At 36.3% G+C, this 22,787-nt stretch overlaps 1 protein-coding gene across 1 annotated transcript in view; it reads left to right on the top strand.

Annotated features, from left to right (window-relative positions):
• Positions 1 to 269: 269 nt before the first annotated feature.
• Positions 270 to 22,787, top strand: part of GC (gamma-glutamyl carboxylase) — a 35,523-nt gene continuing 13,005 nt past the window's right edge. Inside the window, exons 1-11 of the mRNA XM_090403448.1 lie at positions 270 to 425; positions 1,115 to 1,280; positions 1,379 to 1,457; positions 1,563 to 1,669; positions 7,488 to 7,651; positions 11,677 to 11,861; positions 11,981 to 12,247; positions 14,524 to 14,678; positions 18,860 to 19,038; positions 20,426 to 20,553; positions 20,668 to 20,812. Coding sequence (XP_090259574.1) covers positions 278 to 425; positions 1,115 to 1,280; positions 1,379 to 1,457; positions 1,563 to 1,669; positions 7,488 to 7,651; positions 11,677 to 11,861; positions 11,981 to 12,247; positions 14,524 to 14,678; positions 18,860 to 19,038; positions 20,426 to 20,553; positions 20,668 to 20,812 — 1,723 coding nt within the window. The 5' untranslated portion in view covers positions 270 to 277. The remainder of the gene's footprint in view (positions 426 to 1,114; positions 1,281 to 1,378; positions 1,458 to 1,562; positions 1,670 to 7,487; positions 7,652 to 11,676; positions 11,862 to 11,980; positions 12,248 to 14,523; positions 14,679 to 18,859; positions 19,039 to 20,425; positions 20,554 to 20,667; positions 20,813 to 22,787) is intronic.

Raw genomic sequence — 22,787 nt, 5'->3', positions numbered from 1 at the left:
CTTTTCAGTGTGGAATCCTTCGTCCGACTCCTGCATCGACCAACTGATCCATCGAGTTTGGCAGTAATTAGGTTCCTTTTTGGTAAGTAGAACAACATTCGCTTTGGTTTCGCTAATGATAATGTAGATGACTCACTATCATCTTCTCCTTTTTAACCATTTATAAAATCTCTGACACTGAATAGAGAGAGATTAAAATAAAATAGATAGCAACTGGGTGCGGATGTCTTCATGCTTCCTGTTTTTTTTTTTTTTTTTTTTTCCTGCAGGTCTTTTAATGATACTGGATATCTACACTGAAAGAGGACTCTTTATTGTCGACCTAGAGTGGGGAGATCCGTGGCAATGCAGGTTCCCTTTGTTCGATTTCATGCGTCCCTTGCCATTAGAATGGATGTACATGGTCTACCTCTTTATGTTACTAGGTAAGCCCTTCGCTCCCATTCGGTTTCCGGCTATCGGTTCTGTCTTACAAGAATTTCTTTATAGAAATATTTTTTACCTTTAATTTAGGAAATTTAGCCTTAATATGTAAATACTTTTGACTAAAATATTTAAAATTTTATGCTCATTTGAATTTCATTTCATTGCGAACATACTCTGATATGTTCAATTTTATGCCAAAATACTTTATTTAGATTTGCATTTAATTAAGATATCGAATACATCTTTATTAGTATTAATTAACTTTATACTGTTAAATGTATTAATACTCGTTTATTTTCAATTCCAGTGTGAAAGTTTTTCTGTCATTGAAACAAAAAGTTCGATCATTTGCTTATCATTAATTTTTTTTTTTTTTTTTTTTCTGTAAAGGATATAAGCAAATTATATAAGCAAATCAGATTTGTTATAAATAAACTTAGAATAATACATGCACTCTTGCCAATTACTGCTAATCAATTGGAAACAAGCTAAAACCGGAGAGTACTTAATTTGTTTATAACTATCCTAAGTAACGTATCGTGTACATATCACAAAGTTTATTTGATATCATTACTCAGTTTCCTAGGAAAATATAACTGAAATGCAAATAAATACATTTCTTTTCTCCCCTTTTTTTTTTTTTTTTACATTTCAATATATAAGTGTAATTTTTTATCGCTTTTCAAAGGAGCAATTGGCATAATGTTTGGAGCTATCTACCGATTCAGCTGTGCGTGTTTCTTGCTTTGCTACTGGTTCATCTTCCTGTTAGAAAAGTCTAATTGGAATAACCACTCATACCTGTACGGGTTGTTAGCTCTACACCTTTTCTTGAGTGACGCTAACAGATGTTGGTATGTCAAAATTCCTTATTTTATTTTATGAGTACAATTACTTCAAGTAGAACTGGGAATGAAAATTTGATAATGAACAAAATATATTTGATGTACAGGTCCGTCGATGGATGGCTAGATCGACGAATAAGACACGCTCATGTTCCACTATGGAATTACGCTGTACTAAGAGGACAGGTAATTATTTCTATATTTTACAATCAGCAATACAATACTAAGCAGTTTTCAAATTTTCCAGATACTCAATGAGATTCTTTCGTTTGTCATTGTACCTTTTTATAGGTATTTTTAGTTTATTTCATTGCTGGACTGAAAAAGACAGACAGCGATTGGGTAGGAGGATTTTCTATGTATTTTCTCTCTGACCATTGGGTATTCGACATCTTTAGGTAAGGCACATGGCTGTTATAGATAATACAAACCTTGTGAATATTAAGATAAATTTCTTATAGAGCGCGCACTATTCGCAATAAAAATAAATGGAAGTTTTATGAAGGATATGTTAATAAGAAGAAACATAATTTTAAAAATGTACTCGAAAATCTCTAAAGTAATGCTTCAACATGTAATTCTTTATTACGTAAGATTACTCATGCCTATTGTGCTTAGTTTATTTTGATAAGAGCTATTTAAAGTGGTGTGCTTGTTTTATACCTTTTCAGGTGGATCTCCACAGTGAACCGAGATGACATCACAGTATTTGTCATTCGGGTTGGAAAGAAGTGGGTTCGAGTTTCGTCTATGACGAGAAATTCTTATACGGAGTTTTCAATCGCAGGTGAGTTAGGCAGTCTAAAATGCAGATAAGAGGGGCTTTTCCTTCCAGAGACCATGCCATTGCCGTTATCTTCAAATCAATTCTCAGAAAAATATTAGCTGGCATCTCCATGAAGTCCCAGGACCTCTATATGATTACTACAGACTGGCCTAATGCAGTGTCAGTCTACCTCGCAAATGTATTTTGTGTCTATAAATTGCATGTGTTTTCCTAGCGAAGGGGAAACTCGATTTTGCGGGAGTAAAATCCTGCTAACTCCTCATGAAACCGGCTAACTCACCTTCAGCCGAAAATCGATTATAAAGATTAATCCTGTCCTAGACGTGATTCGAACTCGGCATTTCTTTATAAACTATTATCATCAACAAAAAATCGGACTTTTATTTTATTATTATTTTGCATTGTTCATTTAAGGTCAGTCGCTTATCTAGATAACTAGAGCCACCAGCGGATGAGGACGACGCGACATTGCTATTAACGGAAAGACCGACCTAGAAGGACTTTCAGGTGATGGTGATTTAGCTGGTCTCATACAGAGGTGAGAGTCATTTTTCAAAACAGATTAACCGACCGGAGACCACACATATAATTAAACAGACACAGACATTGCTTCGGTAGTAATTCCAAACCAACTTTCTAACCTTCTCAGATAGTAAACAAGCAATTGAAAATTTATTTATCACTAGGTTAGACTATAATAGATTTAGTTTAATCCTTTATCCCAGTGAGAGCAAACAAAGTTTGCGCCTGAAAATATCTTCAGGACTAAATATAGTGTTGTACTATCTTATCCAGTAAGTAGTGCAACACCAGGCAAAGGTGGAGCAAGCTACCAGGCACTTCTAACCCAGTATCTCCCATAATGCAAAACACATTTCCTATGTGGATATGTATATACTGTTATGCATTAAAGGGATTGGCCATCTACCCAGACTAGTTTCGACCTTTATTGAGGTCTCTTCAGTGGGAGCCAGGCCCAGAGCTGGAGATACCAGGCAGAAGCAGTAGCAAGTCATCTGTGCCTATGGGAGTTGCCAAAAGGTTTATCACCTTTTTTAAAAATTACTCTGGATTTAGAGAAAGATGTTGAAAATTTATTTATCACTAGGTTAGACTATAATAGATTTAGTTTAATCCTTTATCCCAGTGAGAGCAAACAAAGTTTGCGCCTGAAAATATCTTCAGGACTAAATATAGTGTTGTACTATCTTATCCAGTAAGTAGTGCAACACCAAGGCAACTCGTGGCAAAGGTGGAGCAAGCTACCAGGCCAATCCCTTTAATGCATAACAGTATACATATCCACATAGGAAATGTGTTTTGCATTATGGGAGATACTGGGTTAGAAGTGCCTGGTAGCTTGCTCCACCTTTGCCACGAGTTGCCTTGGTGTTGCACTACTTACTGGATAAGATAGTACAACACTATATTTAGTCCTGAAGATATTTTCAGGCGCAAACTTTGTTTGCTCTCACTGGGATAAAGGATTAAACTAAATCTATTATAGTAAACAAGCAAGTTAACTATATCGTTCCCGAAACCTTGCTATGTTCTGTTAGAAAAAAATATTTTCGGGGGGGGGGGGGGGGGAATCAGACAAATTGGTAAGTGTATCTCGGAAACAGTTGTCCTCTCTAGGATAGACACGTACAATCTTGTGTATACAATGCTGGTGTGATAAACAGAAAATATCAAAATGAATGTCGAGCATGTGACAGGAATCAGCTATTCGATGTAACAGACAGATCAATGATCAAAAAATCCCATAGTTTTGCTGCGGATGATCAAATAATTCATAGTATTGTACGCCCACACTTCGTAGAGCCGATCTTGGCAATGTGCCAAGAATAGTCAATTCATGCTGAAGGGGGAGAAAGAAATAAAGGATTTAAGAATCGTCCACTTAGCATCAAAGTGGATAAATAGATTAATACATATTAAAGGGGAAGGGTCTAAACAATGCTAACAAAAGCAACTCAGAAAGAAAATTTACGAATATAGAGATGCCAAATCTCACAAAAGTGCAGAAGCAATTATTAGACGTAAAAGTGAGAATTCATTGCGACACATTGTAGAACAGAACTCTTTAGCTCACGAAATCACGTGCCGTGTGTTTCGCACTGCTTATCACATTGCAAAGCATAATCGTCCTTATCTAGATCAACCAAAATTAATTGATCTTCAGATTCTTAACGGACTAGATGTGGGACGTGCTTTACATATTAATATGACAGGCACTGAGATAGTGAATCATATTGCAAAACAAATGAAACACAAAATTGCGGACAGCATTATAAACCTTAGAACCAAAATTTCTACTATTCTGGATGAAAGTACATCCATATCTAACCAGACTGTTCTGATAGAGTACATACAGGGTGCAATAAATGCTGGTGATGTTACAACACTATTCTTTTGATTTAATTCAATTAGAAAGCAGCAAAGCAGTGGACATTAAGAACTCACTTATGAAGTGTCTTGAAAAGCACGGTCTGAAAAAAGAAATCCGACAGGAAATTCTAATTGGATTATGTACGGATGGGGCCTCAGTTGTGCTAGGGAAACGAACAGGTGTGGCAACATTGATGAAAGATTTTCCAACAATTTTAACATGGCACTGTATTAATCATCGCTTAGAACTTGTTGTGCACGATGATTCAGTGAAAGATGTTACGACAACAAATCATTTTGTGGTGTTTCTTGATAAGGTATATTCAACCTTTAGTATTTCTCCAAAGAACTTACATGGACTAAGGAAATGTGTAGAACAATTGTTCTGCAGTCTCACCAAAGTGGGAAAGATGTTGTCAGTTGCATCAAGTTTTCGGGCTGTGAATTCTATTTGGAATAGCTATGCATCATTGCACAATTTCTTTACATATTCAGCTCATGATGGAAATCAAGATAGTAAAGAAAGAGCAACATTTCAAGGATATAAGTTAAGGGGATAAAAATTGATTTCAAGGATATGTTACCTTGAATAATGGTGGATGCGTTATCTGAGCTTTCTAGTCTAGCCTCTCAGAATCTTTGCAAAAACATACTGTGACGTTACCTAGAGCAAACCGACTCCTGCACAGAACAAAAGAAGTATTTAAAGTTCACAAAAAGAGAGGAGGTGTTTATTGGAGGGAAGTTCAGGAAGCTATAGAAGCAAATCAATTCAAAGGGATTCCCTTGAAAGTATTTGGGGGGTAGGAACAACACAATGTAAATAAATAAAGGACACTTATATGAGAGTATGATCACAAATTTGACAAGTCGGTGCATGACAGATAAGGACACAGAAATAATGAAGGTAGTTTGACCTGAGTATTGGCCGGATGATATTGCCGTGGACTATGGTGAACAAGAATTGAAAGATCTGTGTGATTTGTTTTCTCTGTGTTATCGTGAGGTTATTCAACCTTATAGGAATTTTAAGCACAGTGGAGGTAATCATGTGTCAGACGCCATGAAGAAACTTCTGAAGTGTATTGAAACAATACCAGTGAGCAATGCAGAGTGCGAGCAGGGGTTCAGCATTATGAACAATATTGTGACACCAACAAGAAATGCGCTCATGGTTGAAAACGTCTCATCTTTGCTGACAGTAAATAGCTGTGGTCCACCAATTTCTCAGTGGGATCCTCTTCCATAAGTTAAACGCTGGATGTCCCAAGGAAGAAACAGTGCCCTTGCTTATTGTAAAAAGACTTGATGCAGAGACAGACAAATCGAAGGAAGCCTTGTGGAAACTATTGTAGACCTCCTGCAACTGTTAACTAAGGGTAAGCCCCGATATTTTTGTGCACTTTCCTGTACATTTCACTAGGTATATTTCAAATTTAATTTACTGATATGATTAAACGCATATGTTTGTCTAACTTTGTCTTTAAAAAGTACAGTATTATTTTACCTTTTACAGCATATTCATTGAAATATCAAAAAGACAATAATTGTTCAATGTTTCTACAGTCTAATTAAATTAAATTAGAAATTTACTAAGAAATTTCAGTTATTTATTTCATCATTATTGTATTCCCATTTTTTTCTTTTGCATTTACGTAACAAGCTGAATAGGCCTACTGTTTTTTCATCGCTCATATAACCTAATGGTATCTTAAATTTAATTATTTTATCTTAAATTGAATTATCTTTTAATATGTTAGAAGTATTATATTAATTTGTATCTGTATTTAATGTTCTGGTAGTGTGGAAGAGAAGGCCTGATGGCTTTAACTCCACCTGAATTAATAAATAAATTAAATTAAAAAAATGTTGCGACAATCTAGCAGTAGCCTCATATTTATGATCCTTACTTTAAGGAGCCCGGAGTTGTTGGCTTTCCACAAAAATCTATGGATCCGCCATATTTAGTAAGGACGATGAAATGCTGGAATGATAATCTAGATTCTAGAACATGTTTTCCTAGTGGTTCTTATGCCCCTTGATATGTAATGCAAGGATTGAATGGCGTGGTTTACCTGAGCATCATTGCCGATCAAGTTAAATCGATTTATGTTGATCACTTACTCTGCATGCAATGGATACTTCCATCAAAGTCAACACGCCATGGTGCAGTTTGTGTCGTCCAAGAATTGTTACATGAACATGATGTCACCATCGTGTTCTTGTAACGATTCTTGGACTACAGTTCTACGCTAAAGGCAATCCATCACAATACGTGGTCACCTATTTTAATGGATTGGTCCCCCTCAGTCAATGGATCCCAATCCCAGTTAGTGCTCACCACCAGCAAATTTCATATATCTAAAGAATCATGTATGTCATTACTGGGGTTTCAGAATCTTGTGAAGGCGACATATCCTTATTTATTCGAGGTGTTCTGAAGGCTCACGGTAGTCTAACAGGCTATTACGTGGGCATCTATAAAAAACTAGTCATAAGAGTGTGTATTAAACCACACTTCCCTACTTTTTTTTTTCTACCTTATCAGATTTCCTGGAGAGGAAGAAATCTTTGCGCAATGATATGAAAAACTGAATTCCAGTCTGCTATGGTTGCCTGCTGGTCCTAATTCTTTTCAGGAATTATTTTCATGCGACTTCCTCTCACGAAAGGTTGTAAACATATATTACAGTACTGTACATCAAGGCTAAGGATTTTTTATATTTCTATTAACTTTATATTTTTTATTTATTTTCACATAATCCAGAAATCCTGCTTTAGAAACCAAACATAGAACTATTTCTAGCCATAAGTGGTTAACTGTGTATGTTCTGGCTAATTTATATGTTTTGTAGGAGACAAAGAGAGAGAGAGAGAGAGAGTATATAATACTTATTAAATGAGTTCTTTCTAAAGAGGAGCCCCCTTCTATCGGCAATGATTTAGAAACACCTTTAAATTTCATTTATACTGATAACTAGTTTACATTTTCGAGAAACTTATGCTAAACTAAAACCTCAATATCTTTTTTCTTATAGATTATTTCTCTCCAATGAACAAATAGACTACTGGATCGTGCATGTGGGAGGATTTCTTCTTGATTTATTGATCGGATTTTTGTTGTTCTTCGATTATACACGCTCATTTGCTTTCCTAGCTTGTGGTTCCTTCAATTTCATGAACTCGCGAATATTTTCTATCGGTAGGTATCCACAGGTAGGTCACATTCCTTATTTGTTATTTTTGTACAGTAACGAAAGAACAAACGATCAGTTCTCGATTTAGTATTTGTTCAAGGAGTACACAAAATCGGATCACATTTTGAAACATATAATCTCACAATCCCCGAGCTGAACTGATATTTTTATATTTCTCCTTACATTTTATTAGAATGATTTGTTAACAGTCTGAAAGTGATCGTACAAATGACTTCGTTTACCGAGACTGTGCGAGTGTGCATGGTTTCATCTTAAATTTAGAGATGAAACGACGTTCCCACGATTATCTAACAAAGTAAAAAAAAAAAAAAAAAAAAAAAAAAATCGAGATTTGTAAAGTAAAGTTGATTACTTAATATTGTCATTTTATGCTTATTAACCGAGTAGTGCATTTTACAAACAACGATAATGTATCTGTAATAACGTCTACGCTTTTAGTTTCTGTTAATAGTATATGCATTGCTTAATATGACACTTAAAGATTGACAGCAATTTAAAAACGTCTTATGTTTTTGTATTTATCTCGCTACTATACTGTTTAATTTATCAGAAAGAAGACATCGCGTTTCAGTAACTATTTATTTATAATCTTTAAGTATCGGGCTGTGTTTATGTATTAACGGTATAATGTTCTGTTTCACTCAGGGATGCGTGCCAAGTTGAGCTATTATGGCTAATGAATGAGGACGAAATATCGTGAGCATAGGTAATTTAAAATCGAGATCACGGAACTGCTGACCGCAAGGAATCTGAATTTAATGCAATAATTTCGACATAAAATATTTATTTTTTAATATTATTTTCAATCTTATTTTATTTTATTTTATTAAGATTATTTTATAATGTTATTTTCACGTATGACAATGGAAACGTGTGTCGATCGTTGGATATACAAATATCAAATAGAAATTACAAAGGAAAATTATTATGAGCAAAGTATTACTTTTTTCTCTAAGCTTTCTAGACCAATTTTTTTTTCTTTAATACGGATTGCGAAAAAAAAAACAGATGGGGCCCCTTGGTTTATCTTGACAGTGTTTCCTCCTGACGAAACAGCTAAGAAAAAACACTTATTACAAGAATTTTTACCGTGTTCTTCATTGTAGCGTTAGTTGCCACTAGGTTAAAGTTCATCTCTGCACAAGGTTATTATCCCCCCATTATGATCGACACGTGTGTATCTCAGGGGCGGTAGAACTACAATATCCGTGGATCAGCTTTACATCGAACATATTTTATTATTATCGGTCTTATAAAAAATAAATAAACAAAAAATAAATGCATCTTCTCCTTAACGTGTGTGATGCTCAGTGGCCTTTTCACGACCACGTAAATGTTATGATAGGAGGAATAATCCTAGCTGCATTTGCGCTGCGTTGAGTGTAAAAAATCCCCATGTAAACAAGCAAGGAAACGATTACACGTAATCACAAAGGGGTACGTTTCTACATAATTCTTCTATAATAGTGACATTATTTATTATCCCAACTGAACTAGAACCCATATATGCTGTAGAAATACTTTTGTTTTTCCGAGCTTTTGAATTAATTTTTTTCCGTTGACCATTAAAATAATCTTAAGCAAACAAAGAAAGAACTGGTTGCGACAATAACAGATGCGTTTCAAAATAGCATTCTTGTATACGGCATTCATGAAAAATGGTCCAATTATGATGAGGAGGGGGGGGGGAGAAAAAAATTATTATTTCAAATCGCTTTGACAACTGGGAGGCCTTCCAACAACGGCGAATTAAGAATTAGTTCATCAACAAGAAACGCATCAATTCAACCATACTAGACACGAGCGCCTCTCATAAAGTGTTTATATACAATACAATATTATATCGATAAGAGTTGAATTATCTGATTGTCGATAACTCAGATGTTTTTGCGAGCAGTCTTGTTATATCTGTGACAGTGTCACTTTATTTAGAGAACTCTATCGAGTCTTGATAGTTGTTTGTTGCGTCCGAATTACGGCCAGAGCAACTGCGAGGCCAGTTTGCCAGTTTTGCGCAATGAATCCGAGTGTCTGGCAGGAAGAATTCTACCACTACAATGTGAGACTGGATAATTTACTTTCACATGAAAAAGTGCCATTGCATCCTAACGTGATTCGAACCCACGAAATTTCCAACCAAAAGACACCGAACTCGGCAGTAGTAACTGGGCAAAAATCTGACGAGCATGTCGAGTTACAACGCCTTTTATTAAACAACCGACCCCTTTTTGATTCATTTATTCCAGATATATAATTTTGTTTATATTTAATTTTGCTCCAATAAATGAATCCCATTGAAATCAAAATTGAAACCATTCGACAAATTGGCGTTTATTATTATTATTATTCCTGACACCTCCAAGGAGTCCGAAGGCTCATCGCGGGAGGACACCTACAACTGTCTCAACCACTACACCGAACCTCTACCACGAATCAACGACACCTACCACCCACCACAACTGGTATTCTATGTCTGTAAATTGCGTGTGTTCTGAAGGGCCGATTAGCCTGTACGCGGGATGAAAAACCCGAGTTTCCGGGAGAAAAAATCCTGCTACCTCCGTCTGAGATCGGCTAACTCACCTTCGATTGAAAATCGAAGTTTAGATTTGACTTTTATAATTAAATCCTAAATATTCATTATAATTTATAATTGCTCGCATTATTTATAAAATGAATACATTTAAATTTTAATTATCAACATTATTTACGCAATCAGCTGGTCACCTTCATCAGGAGATATATTTGAATTTTTTTTACCGACAATGCTTCTGTAATTAAATTAATTTCTGGCGAAATTAATTTAATTACAGCTCTCAAAATCCAGTTGTACAACAGTTCTAATGATGGTCTCTTAATCTTAATTGAGATGGAAGGAACCTCTACTGGTTCATTCCATCTCTATGCATATGATTCGTGAAATATTAACAAAAGATCGCGCGACTCAACGAAAAAGGCAAACTGACGAGTGTTGAGTTGAAATGCTGATTCTCTTCAATCGAATTCCAAATATCTGAAACTGCCATAACAACATTCACTATCTATTTCTTAAAGTTTTAAGCTTTTTTTTCGTGTGCGAACTATATGCGAAACTTTTTAATTTCTTTTTTCGTGAAGTAAAATTAGGGTTTACTCGTAATGTAAATTCCACCAACGAAAGGTTGGAAAATTGTACATTTAGTACCGTGGAGTTGATGGGCTAAACCTTAGCCAGGTTTAGATAATCCGTGTGTACAAACAAAGTGTACGTGTATGCAAACACATTCTTGCAGACAATAACAACACTTAGAGTGAGGAACACAAGGTCGTTATTTACTGCACTATCTTTCCCATTAATTTTACAAATTCAGTAGAGATAACTGCCGACCACTAAGGATAGATACTGATAAACTGATCTATAGCCACTGGCTATAGATGAGTTTCAAAAAAAAAAAAAAAAAGTCTTCTGGCCTTGAACTCCCTGTTCAACATCACCTCCAACTCTCCAGTCCTGCCAATTTCTTAACAATACCAGGCTTACATCATTTTCTTCAGTATGGTTCCATCAGCGCAATACAATAAAATTATAATATTTTCGTGCTAAAGTGCCTTATACTTTGACATATTAAATTGACAACCATTATTATTTTCCGACACTGTCAATCTATTTAGATCATCCTGCAGAATCACCACGTCCCCTTTCTTAACTATTGTCCCTCCAAGTTTAGTATAATTAGCAAATAACTGGATATTCCAGAAAAGCAGATGAATAGTAGTGTGCAGCTGCTGCTATCAGGTATTATATGAGCAGCTGCACACTACTAGTCATCTGCTTTTCAATGATTCAGCTTTACCATACAGAAGTAGTTGTCAAAAAACTGAGTAGAGTGGGCATTTATTGATCAAACAGATCAATTTTGTTAAAATTTAAGTATACCATTTCTCGTTTCTTCTTTCCTTAAATGTTCCACAGCAAAAATAAAAATAAAGACAAAATGGCACACTAACGAAACACTTTTTTTTTTAATAGGAATGTTCCCTTATGTGATGTTAGCCGCAATGCCTATATTTTGCTATCCTGATTGGCCTAAGTATTCAATATCATATTTTCCTGGTTTTCTGCAGAGGATATTACTCTACAAAGAAGACACTCCACAACCAAATGATCACTGTTTGTATAAACAATCTAAGGAGTCGAGGTCACATAAAGAACAGGTTAGATTACTAACAGATCTTTTCTAATGTAATATTTTTTTTTACTTTTCATTATTTTATATGAGTGTAGTATGAAATGTATTTTTAACTTCCGTATTAACTGCATTTTCTCCACGCAGATGAATCTCAGAGATGACGCCAAAACTTCAACAACTCCACATTGTATTCTTTCCAGTCACAAGATGGCAGCACTAGCATTCTGTGTTTATTTTGCTTTCCAAGGATTTTTGCCTTATTCCCATTGGCTGACAAAAGGATATAACACATGGACACAAGGACTTTATGGATACTCTTGGGATATGATGATCCACAACAGGAAAACAGCGCATACCAAAGTGTCAGTGGTGGACTTGAATACTAATAAAGAATTGTTTTTGGATGTTAAGGTATAAATGTCAACTTCTGATAGATTTAAGATAAATGTTTTGAAGAAGCTACCTTTCATCTGCCAAATCTTTTTTAATTCTTTGAGCTAGACATTACCCTGTTTAATAATATTTTCAGTATCTTATTTTATTTTGGCAAACGCCGGTCTTGTTAGCCGAGTAATTAGCATAGTCTCTCTCTCTCTCTCTCTCCAACAATTATTCATGTTTATTATTTTTGAAGCTAGTTCAATTCCCACGGTGGGTATTAATGATTAATGAAATGTCTTTAGGTAGTAGATGAATTCCACTACCCATGAGACCACCTCCTTCTACTTAGTAAAGGTGTCTTGAAAATTTTCATACTTGGTCTTGAGATTAGGATTCCTAGATTACCCACGGTACTACAGACTAACATCTTTTCGTGAGCAGGACTCATAAAAAATCAATTTAATTCTTTATACATATCTTTTTTTGTTATCACGAAATGTTTTAGAGCACACAGCAAACGAAGCAAAAAGCAAGTGGCACAAGAGGGCTGATTAAAAATATGCCACAAAGTTTTATGTAGGAAAAATTAAGATGTGCATACAAAGAGCGTTCTAAAGTTATTTCCTTCAAAATAAGATCCAGCTGGGGATTCCAGCGATGCTTCTATGGTTTAATGCATCTCTCGGAAGCCCGTTTATAGACTGCCTGCAGATTCCACATTATATTTACTTGAATATCCATGATTTCTTACAATCGTTTTCCTTCAAGATTCTTTTCGGCCTAGAGGTTGAAAATAGGTTGAACCTAGAGAAGAGAAAGAAGTTTCGGGGGGGGGGGGGACAAATTTACTAAGGTGGGTGGGGAACTACAGAAATGCTGTGGTTTGCTAAGAGTTCCTGAACACTCAGGACCGTATTGTCATGCAGCTTCATATGGACTCACAGACTTCTAGTTTATTTGTGATGCTGTCTTCGACGAAATGCATACGGTGAATCTTGGAATGGTTCTCTGGTGCCCAATTCATGTTCATTACTTAAGAAGAAATTCCTCATTCATCAAACTGTCTCTGCATCATAAAAAATAAAATAAAAGATCAACACTGGAATATCACTGAAATGTCTTGAATTGATTCAGCATTGTTTATCCGAATATTTGTTCTAAATATTTCATACGTTCCTTTGGCCTTATTACCAAATTTCCAGCCCATGACGCGCGCGCACACACACACACATTACTCCTTCAACATACCCATTTCACAATGCAATGAACAGAAAATTATATATGACCTTTATACAGAACGGTTGAGTCAAGATACATCTTTTCAGAAAGATAGCATCAGAAGTTATCCGACATGACTGCACTATCCTACGTGACTTATGAGCGCCTTAAGTTATCGTATCACGAAAATCATTCCTAATGTTACTTCCTCCCCCTCCCCTCCTTATATATCCGGTTAGAGAGAGAGAGAGAGAGAGGGGGGGACAGAGAATTCCGTGTAAGTGTTGTTTCGAACTCATCATACCAAAAATGATCTTCTGATAGCCATGACACACAGTGTATAGAAAGCGTGATGCATAATGGATGTCGCGCTTCATAAGATGTGGATAAACGTATCTATACTTCGCAGGTCGATGCTCAATACGGATAAATAAAATAAATAAATAATATAGAATAAATAAATAATAAATCTGTGGTATGTACTATATAATTCAGTTGATAAGCATAGAACTATAAGTGATTATTGTTAAACCGAGTCCAGTTAATTTGGTGATGTGAAGGATTGCACCCAAGCAAGATGAAGAATTGCACCTTTCTTTGGTACCATCCTTCGCATTCGACAGTTGTTTTCATGCACGCATATCAAGAGTCATTAAGTCATGTCATGATATTATGTATATAAATATTTGTCCCGATGATAAAATTATTAGTTCCACTAATTAATGAGTGTGATATGAAATGAGTAGGCCGGCCCGGTTGGCCGAGTGGTCAGGGCATCCGCTCTCCAGCCAGAAGGCTGCGGGTTCGAATCCCGCCGCGGGCATTGATGTTTGTGATTGTCTGTGAAAATACTAGTGGTGATGATGGGCGGTAGATGGCGTTGGTGTAGATGATGATGGTTGTTGCAGTTCGTAGGTTGGTGGAGTGAGTGGTGGAGACAGAGAGTGTTGTAGAGTATGTGCCCTCCCTCGATGAGTCTTTGGACTCCCTGGAAGTGTTACGTAATAATAATAATATCAACTGGAATTTAATTTCCTGTTGAGGTGATTATTTCTATAGGAGTGATTATAAAAGTTTTCTTCTTTCAGGCATGGACTTTCACTGACAGATGGGTTCATCATGCAGATATGGTAAAGCAGTTTGCAAATTGTGTCTGTGATAAATTAGAGCGTCGTCATAACATGACAAATATTGAGATTTACATCGACGTCTGGATGTCCTTGAATCAGCGGTTCACCCAAAGGTTTGTTCGCTTTCAAGTTGCGCAGCTTAAAATTGGTCTGAACACATTTTTCTTTGCCGATATGTTAATTCTGCTTGTGTGTGTGAGAGAGAGAGCTTAACAAACTGGAAATCTTCACAAGATTTCAAGTTACAAGGATTCTTAAAATATCCCTAATCGTTTGGTATCGTCTATCATTTCAGAAATGAATTGCAACAGCGAACGATGAAAAACATCTGACGCTTCAAGGTGGATACTGAAGCATTAACCGAGATCAGCTGCCTGTAGGCTGCTGAACACACACACACACATATACACACACACACACAAAAAAAGAGCAACCACTTCGAATAGCCATGTTGTTTGTCGTTTTCTGTTATACCAAATATCATCGTTCTGTGCATCTACCATTAGACATCTGATGTTTAAGTCTCGAAAAATATCTAGACTTCTTTTGCAAAGTTTAAAAAAAAAAATTAAAATCTCTGTTTGTAAAAAGTTTTATATTACTGAAAAAAATAAAAATAAACTGAAGTTATTATTATCATCGAACAAACTAACTGAATACAAAGTATCTTTTTATTCAATTTAGGCTGTAATTTATATGGTAATTTATCTATTATTGTTGTCCATCAGTGATCTAATATTAGTGTCTAAAGTATTTGATTGATTTTAGTGAAATTTATTCATTGAGGACACTACTTAAACTTCATTAAGAAAACATTAGATTGCTTATTTGAAACGTTCAAATATACGGATTATTTAAGAAAATGGTGTATTTTCGGTAATAGGTGAATTTTATCGCACGGTGTGAGACTACCACCTTACTAGCAAGCAATGTGGTAAGAAGGCTGAAGTAGCTTGAAAAATGCATGGTATATGCTTATATCAATAAAAAATGGATATGACATTAATTAATAATATTGTGATGGCAGAGAAGGAATATGGTATTCTTGTCTAAGAGTCAGATAATATCAGAAGTTGAGAGAAGAATCTTTCATGCAGGAAACAATACAGGATACGTTACTTTTGTTGTTATTCTTGTTTCGCGCAAAGTAACATCAAGGGGACGAAGTTTTGGGGCTATAAAAAGTAGATATGCTCCATACACAAATAGAGTAGGCTCTAAATTTTCCTCCCCTTTTCACACACATACATATATCGCTACTCATCTCCAGACACGCCGGGACAGAGAGTATTACGAACAGCTGGTCAAGAGGATTCATAAGCATTCCATCAGATTTGATGTCACGTACATGTGACTAGGGACCTGCTCCTGTAATAACTTCCATAACTATTGCATCCACAAATGGAGCGAGTTCTTGTTATTGATATCGAAAAGTGTTCCTCGTACCCATGAAGGTACTACTGCTCCCCATGATCATTTACACACAATTACGAATAGTACAGGCCATGGATTTAGCAATTTGATGCCTCCAATAAGCAAGTGATATCATTTCAACGGAGTATGAAGATCACCTACAGAATCTAGTCAGCATTTATGAAAGATGTGCACTGATCTGTATCTCATTTTCGCCGTCCTTCTGGAAATAGGTTACACTTGCAGAAAGATGGGGTTGGCAGAGCAGCTAAATAGGCTCAAAAGAAGAACTTATTATCAATTAAATGATAACTGCTCCATTTGGTTTATATTCTTCATATGATATTTTTGATCGTTTGCAGAGGGGAAGACTCAGTGAAATATTCCAGACCGAGTGAATACTCTTCGATCACAACATACGCAATTGTTTCTTTAAAAAAAAAAAAAACACCTCCAACTCCGCTGCCAGCCAAGCAGCCGTTGAGCCGTCCCGCTATCGAGAGCCTCATCATATTAAGTTCCTGGCTGATGTCTGAAGACATTGCAACACATGTTAAACATTCGACTCAACATGTTCAACATTTCCCACTGGGGTATAGTATACTAATGATTTCAAATGGTCCCAGAAATAAAATATCTACAGGATATTTATTTCTAAGTGACAGAGGAAGTCATGTAATAAGCCATGTAATTGGTTCACCTCAACCAACCCGTCTTTCAGGAAACTTTTGATCAAGATCCCCCTTTGGACTCACAACTGTGTGGTAGAACTCTGTCATGTATGAACCACATATTTCTTCTGTATGCCAAAGGAACGTCATTGAGCATATCAAAAGATGTTTTCTACTAGATTATGCAAGAAGTCCGGGTACAAAGACCTTGTATGCCTCCATGCGTTGATGGCAAATTGCTGTTGATGGCTTGACTGATTAACTGCGGGTGAACTTTGGTCCACATGTGACTGTTAGAATAATTGAAAATACCACCTCGGATGAACAGTGCTTCATCTATGAAAAGCACAAAAGAGAAATTGTTGGTTCCGCGTACACTGATGCAGGAAATTCTGACAAAATACCAATCGATGACCATGATCATTTCGTAAAAGCATGACCACGCTCAGTGAAAATGTTTCGAGTAAAGCCGATTTCCATTCAGCTGTTTTGCAGACACCATCTTCCACTACAATCCTCCGTGTATTAGTACGTGAATTCCTTGCCACTAGACGCAGAATGTTTTCCTTAAATTGCAGCATCCTGACGGTTTTACTTTCCCCTCCTTCATTTAATGATGGAAACTGTGCGACGCTCAGAAAAGCTATAAAAGTGCGTATCATATCAGCCGATTCAGTAAACGTAAACTCACTCTCGATTGCAAAACAACGTACGATTTAGAGAAACACCGAAACAAATAGCACTTGTTCAGGGAGAACCTATTACAGTGAATGCAACTCGAAGCACGTCTACGTCTTGTATATGATTCTATTGTTTACAATCACGTAATTCGTTGAGTTATATCTGCCTGCTTTGAAATGTTGATGCTGCAACTACCGTGTTTTATTTCGGAAATATTGCGAGGTTTCCGGACCCATGTTTATTGGCGCCTTTTCATTAGTTTTGAAGTACAGAATGTCCTTATAAATGTAAAGGGGAAGAGGGAGGATCACCCTGTATATAATATAATACAATATAATATATACTTACAAAGTGATTGACTCGGTTTAATGACATGTTTATAATTATTAACTGAGTTAAACACCGAGAGAACCAAAACTAAGAGATTTAATGAGGTTTCGCTATTAGTTTCATCGGAAACGCCGACTTCATCAGGTGAATCTAGTACTAGAAGGTAAACAACATCTTGAAAATATATTGTACTTTAACAAATACAAAGTTTAGAACAAGTAGTAGTTGTGTTTGAAATGGAGTCCGAACGTTAGTTTTGGCGTACTCGTGTTTTCATTCACACGCAAAGTGCTTCACGCCAGAACTAACTCTTGGACTCCATTTCAAACAACTACTACTTGTTCTAAACTTTATATTTGTTAAAGTACAATATATTTTCAAGATGTTGTTTACCTTCTAGTACTAGATTCACCTGATGAAGTCGGCGTTTCCAATGAAACTAGTAGTGAAAGCTCATTAAATCTCTTAGTTTTTTATTCTCTCGGTGTTTAAGTCAGTTAATAATATATATATATATAGACGCGCAGTAAATCCTCTCCACCACCCATCCCCGAAACTAGTTCTGCGGAACAGAGACAATAAAAAATTTGATTACCGTCGCCGATTACAGAAACTTTTTTTTAATAAAGTCGATTTCAGAGTTATTCGATCTTTGACGCCGGTAAGTTAAGTTTTCCGGACTTCATCGAGATCAGATAGCGTATATATACTCTCTCCAAGCAACAATTTGTGGGTTTGGGTGCTTCCTTGGCTTGTGAATGTTTGTAAGAGGAAGCGCAATTTCACTTCCTCAGTTACTGGAAGCCTGAAGTGGCTTTAAAAAGTTCCATGTTTTGGTCTAAATCAAATTTTTAAGTATATAAATAAATAAATCAGCCTACAATGCTAATCTATAGTTTTTCAACCTTTCGTGGGTGGGAGTCACATTAGAAAAAAACAGGGAATACATACAAATAAATACATTTCCTCCTCTCTGACACGCCATGGAATACATTCACCTTGGCCGATGGTGACTAGTCTCAAGACTTCACTTTTCATCACCGATTTCCTGGTGAATTTCGAAAAAAAAGTAAGAGCCCCGTATAGAATGATGAAAGGCCTTAGAGATTATTTTATTCGCTATCTGAAATATTTTATAATTCTTTATTAATCCATTAATCGGCAAAGTTTATCTTAAATGAACCCATTTTTTTTTCCAGAATTTACGATCCCACAGTGAATATTCTGGAGGCTAAATGGTCTCCGTTTCAAGAAGTTACTTGGGTGCTACCGCTACTCACAGAATTATCAGACTGGCGTGCTCGACTACAATCCATGGAAGAATTGTTACATAAAGAATCCGAGTACACGAACATTGTGTTCTTAGCGGATTTTCCAGGTAACTTGAGAACTACATATGTATCCACGCTGCTTTTTGATAAAAAGGCGCGACAAATATAAATGATATTTTTGTTCCTTTATCAATTAAATATTTAATTAATTTAAAATATCCGTACAACACACTAAAAATTATGCAACTTAGTGACGATGGTGTATCGAACACTGAGATTGGCCGTAGGCTCAACGACCAAATGTGTGGCTGTTCCTTAAATCAAGTTATTCAGGATAACTTTTTCGTTTGCGAAAATTATTCCAAATTTTTTGTTTGCGTATCTGACGTAAATTAATACTTTATTTACGTCATTTACGCACAGATGTGACTGATTAAAATCGTTATTACATAGCGCATCTACAATTGTGTGTGTGGGAGGGGGGGGGTGATTTGCTATAGGACGAAATTCGCTACACGACGGTGGTCCGGTACCTAACGGGTCGTACGACCGGTGTATACTTGTCAAGAGATAATGCTTGTTTTGACACTTGTGATTTTACATGCAGCTACCCTTATTGATGTTGTATTTCTCCCGTAATACCTATTATAATTAAACATAATTCAATTGCCATGAATAATGTTGTAGCGGATAACACATAGGATGCATAATATCTAGGTGTTTACCGTTGACTGCTTTAGAGAAAGGGCAGTCTGTTTCCTTTGCTGGCAATGAGGTTATGCTTCGTCTATGTGTACAACACACTAATAAAAGTGGGCCAAACGGATTACTAGTATTAATCCGTTTGGCCCTGCTTAAAGAAAATTCGAGGTAATATATGGCGTTGACAATAACAGTAATGGACAATGCAAAGTTAACAAACCAACCTAAAATATAAAGTTAGGGAATAACGGTTAAAATACAAATCATTGGCATCCAAAATTATCACCTGTGACGAGGATGGCACTTGCTAAACAGGGTAAACATTAAACACGGAGAGACTCACAGTGAAACTACAACGAAACTCTGAAAAGCAGCAGGGCCACATTACAATGACAACACACCTTCCATTAGACTTACGCTTGCAGTAATAAGTGCGTCGTTTCTTTAACCTGGCAGTGATCTAGTGAACAATCTCTCATAGCCTTGATATTCTAATATAATAATTCTCTCACATTCTAATATAATAAATTAATATCAATAATGTAACTTAAGATGTTAAGCTGTGAGCAGAAAAAGTATTTTTGGACACTTAATTTTTGATCAAACTTTTATGACTCGTCCTTCGCTTTTTCAAATCATATTATTTGTGGAAGGGAGGGATAATCATATGATACACTGGTTATATCTAACTATACGACAACTACGTATTTGTAATGTTTGGATTCATTAGTACTTAGGATTATATATTCAGATAGCATTTAGATTTTTAAAAAATACATTTTATGTGCTTAGGATTTACGTTAGTGAATTTTGTGGATGAAGACTTTCAAAATACAACGCTAGAGGTACTGAAGGGAACTGTGGAAGTTCGGTTAACAGAAGGAAGGATAATGGTGTTGAAAGAAGGAGATAAGACTCAGGTAAGAAAATAACTACTTTCCATAAATGCAAATTCTAATAGTTTAACAGTTAACTTGGAAAAAAAAGAGACTTAAGTACTATTCTTGTAGCTTTTTTCCTCCTTCTTTTCTTAGATTCCAGCAGGAATATTTCACCAAGTATCCCCACTGGGATATTCCCCAGCATGCTACATGTACGTGTATATCAATACAACTTATCAAGCTCTGGATGCTGCTGCGAAGTCGGAGATTCATCTGGAATCTGATACGAATACTTCAGGTGAGTAGATATTAAGGTGATGAACTGTGCGTTACAGCACCTACCTACTCTCTCTTTGATTTTCCCTTTCAGTCGTTTCCGACCGTACGTGACTTTGTAGGCATTGCGCACAAAGTACTCCTGGTGAGATTTTTACAGGGTAGTTCCACTGCTTTCCCCAATCCCCCAATTTTATCCTGGCTCAGGACCGACATATGGCTGGGACGTATTCATGACTGTAATCCGTGTATGTTCACGGGGCCAGTTTGCCTGTTCTGGGGAACGTAAAACCCAGTTCCCGGGTGAAAAAAAAAAAAAAAAAAAAACCTACCTCTGTATGAGACCGGCTAACTCACCTTTCATCGAAAGAGACCAGATAAAAGTTCCTCACGTCACTAACAGGAATCGAACCCAGGTCTTTCCGACCAAAGATCTTCGTCTATGATGAACTGTACGTTACTAACTGAGCTACGGAGGCGCCCTATAATGCTACTTGCATTAACATTTTTCATAAGGAGTGATTTTTTTTTCTCAATACAGTGTACACACAGTGTAATCAAAAGGGCTTAGAGAATGAAGCTCGAAAAGTAAAATGTTGTACTCCCAATGGCTGGGGGATTAATTCCCTACAAACAAAGCCCCTTTCTATATGTATGTAATTCTTTCACCACCAACAACACTTCGAGCAGCGACAGGAATTTCAAATGCTGTTTTCGGTATTAATACAATCGTCCTCGTATTACTTTCTTATTTGTGATATCAACAAAACTTTCCGCCTTTGAATATTTTTTAAGCCGACGAAAAATAAAGTTACACGAAGTTATGTCATATAAGTACGGAGGTTCTAGCACTAGTGAAACACTGTGCTTGGCCAAAATTGCAGAACAGGTTGGACGAAATAGGCAGAAGCATCGTCGTGGTGAAAATTCTTAAGACCAAATAAACCCAGTATATCTTCTTTCATAATTTATACTCATTGGTCAAAAGTCTAGATATTCAATATGGAGAAGATTCATTACCGCAATTTCACTTTTGTGACCTGTCCGGGCAATTCATCGCGCGAACTATTGATCACTGAAAATGTAATTCGCTAGAATACTGAATTGAATTACATTGATACCTATATATAAAAAGTAAATGCTGTGCAAGATAAATTTCACAAAATATAATTTTATTATGTATCTGTGTATTAGTCCACGCGGATAGCCTCAAAACCATATGCCTGGGAAAGGAGTGTCCTCGGTTCGATTTCCGTCGCTGACATGCGGAGTTTAGGATCTTTCTCAGACACAGCCAAGTTAGCCTGTCTTGGGAGAGGACTGAGGATTTTCTCCCCAGTTTATATGGATTTTTCCTCCCGCAAGCAGACAAACCGGCCTTGAGAACGTAACGCTTCTACAGATATAGGATACACTGAGAGGCACAGGCCAACCATCTTATCCTCGTATAACGGTTGCGGTTATAAGGAATAGAAACCCTCGACATCGTAAAGGTAAAAGAGGGATAGATCTATGTATTATTTATTTAGATTTTCATAATATTTTTTATTCTTATACAGTGAAAGTAATATTTTATTGATTGGCGAGTTTCCTAATTTCTGTTTCATCTTAAAATGGTATAAATATTCTTTCTTACTTTGATACTACAGATTCTGTTGATGGAATATTAATATTTACAAAATTATAACCGCAACCGTTATACGAGGATAAGGTGGTTGGTTCTATGCCTCCCGTTGTATTCTATGTCTGTAGAGGCGTTATCTTCTTACGGGAGGAAAAACCCCCCATAATCTGGGGAGAAAAACCCTGCAGTCCTCGCGATCGCCTAACTTGGCTATGTCTGAGTTCGATTTCCGTCAGCGACGGAAATCGAACTCAGGACACTCCTTTTCCAGGCATATGGTTGTGAAGCAACCAGTCACTCGGCTAACTGCGCGGACTAATACATAGATACATAATAAAATTATATTTTGTGAAATTTATCTTGCACTGCATTT

Source organism: Typopeltis vanoorti, chromosome 14 (assembly GCF_054136105.1).
Source record: "Typopeltis vanoorti isolate ZY-2024b chromosome 14, IOZ_Tvanoo_1.0, whole genome shotgun sequence".
Classification (NCBI taxonomy): Eukaryota; Metazoa; Arthropoda; class Arachnida; order Uropygi; family Thelyphonidae; genus Typopeltis; species Typopeltis vanoorti.
The sequence above is the reverse complement of the archived record's forward strand: the minus strand, read 5'-3'. Positions and strand labels throughout refer to the sequence as shown.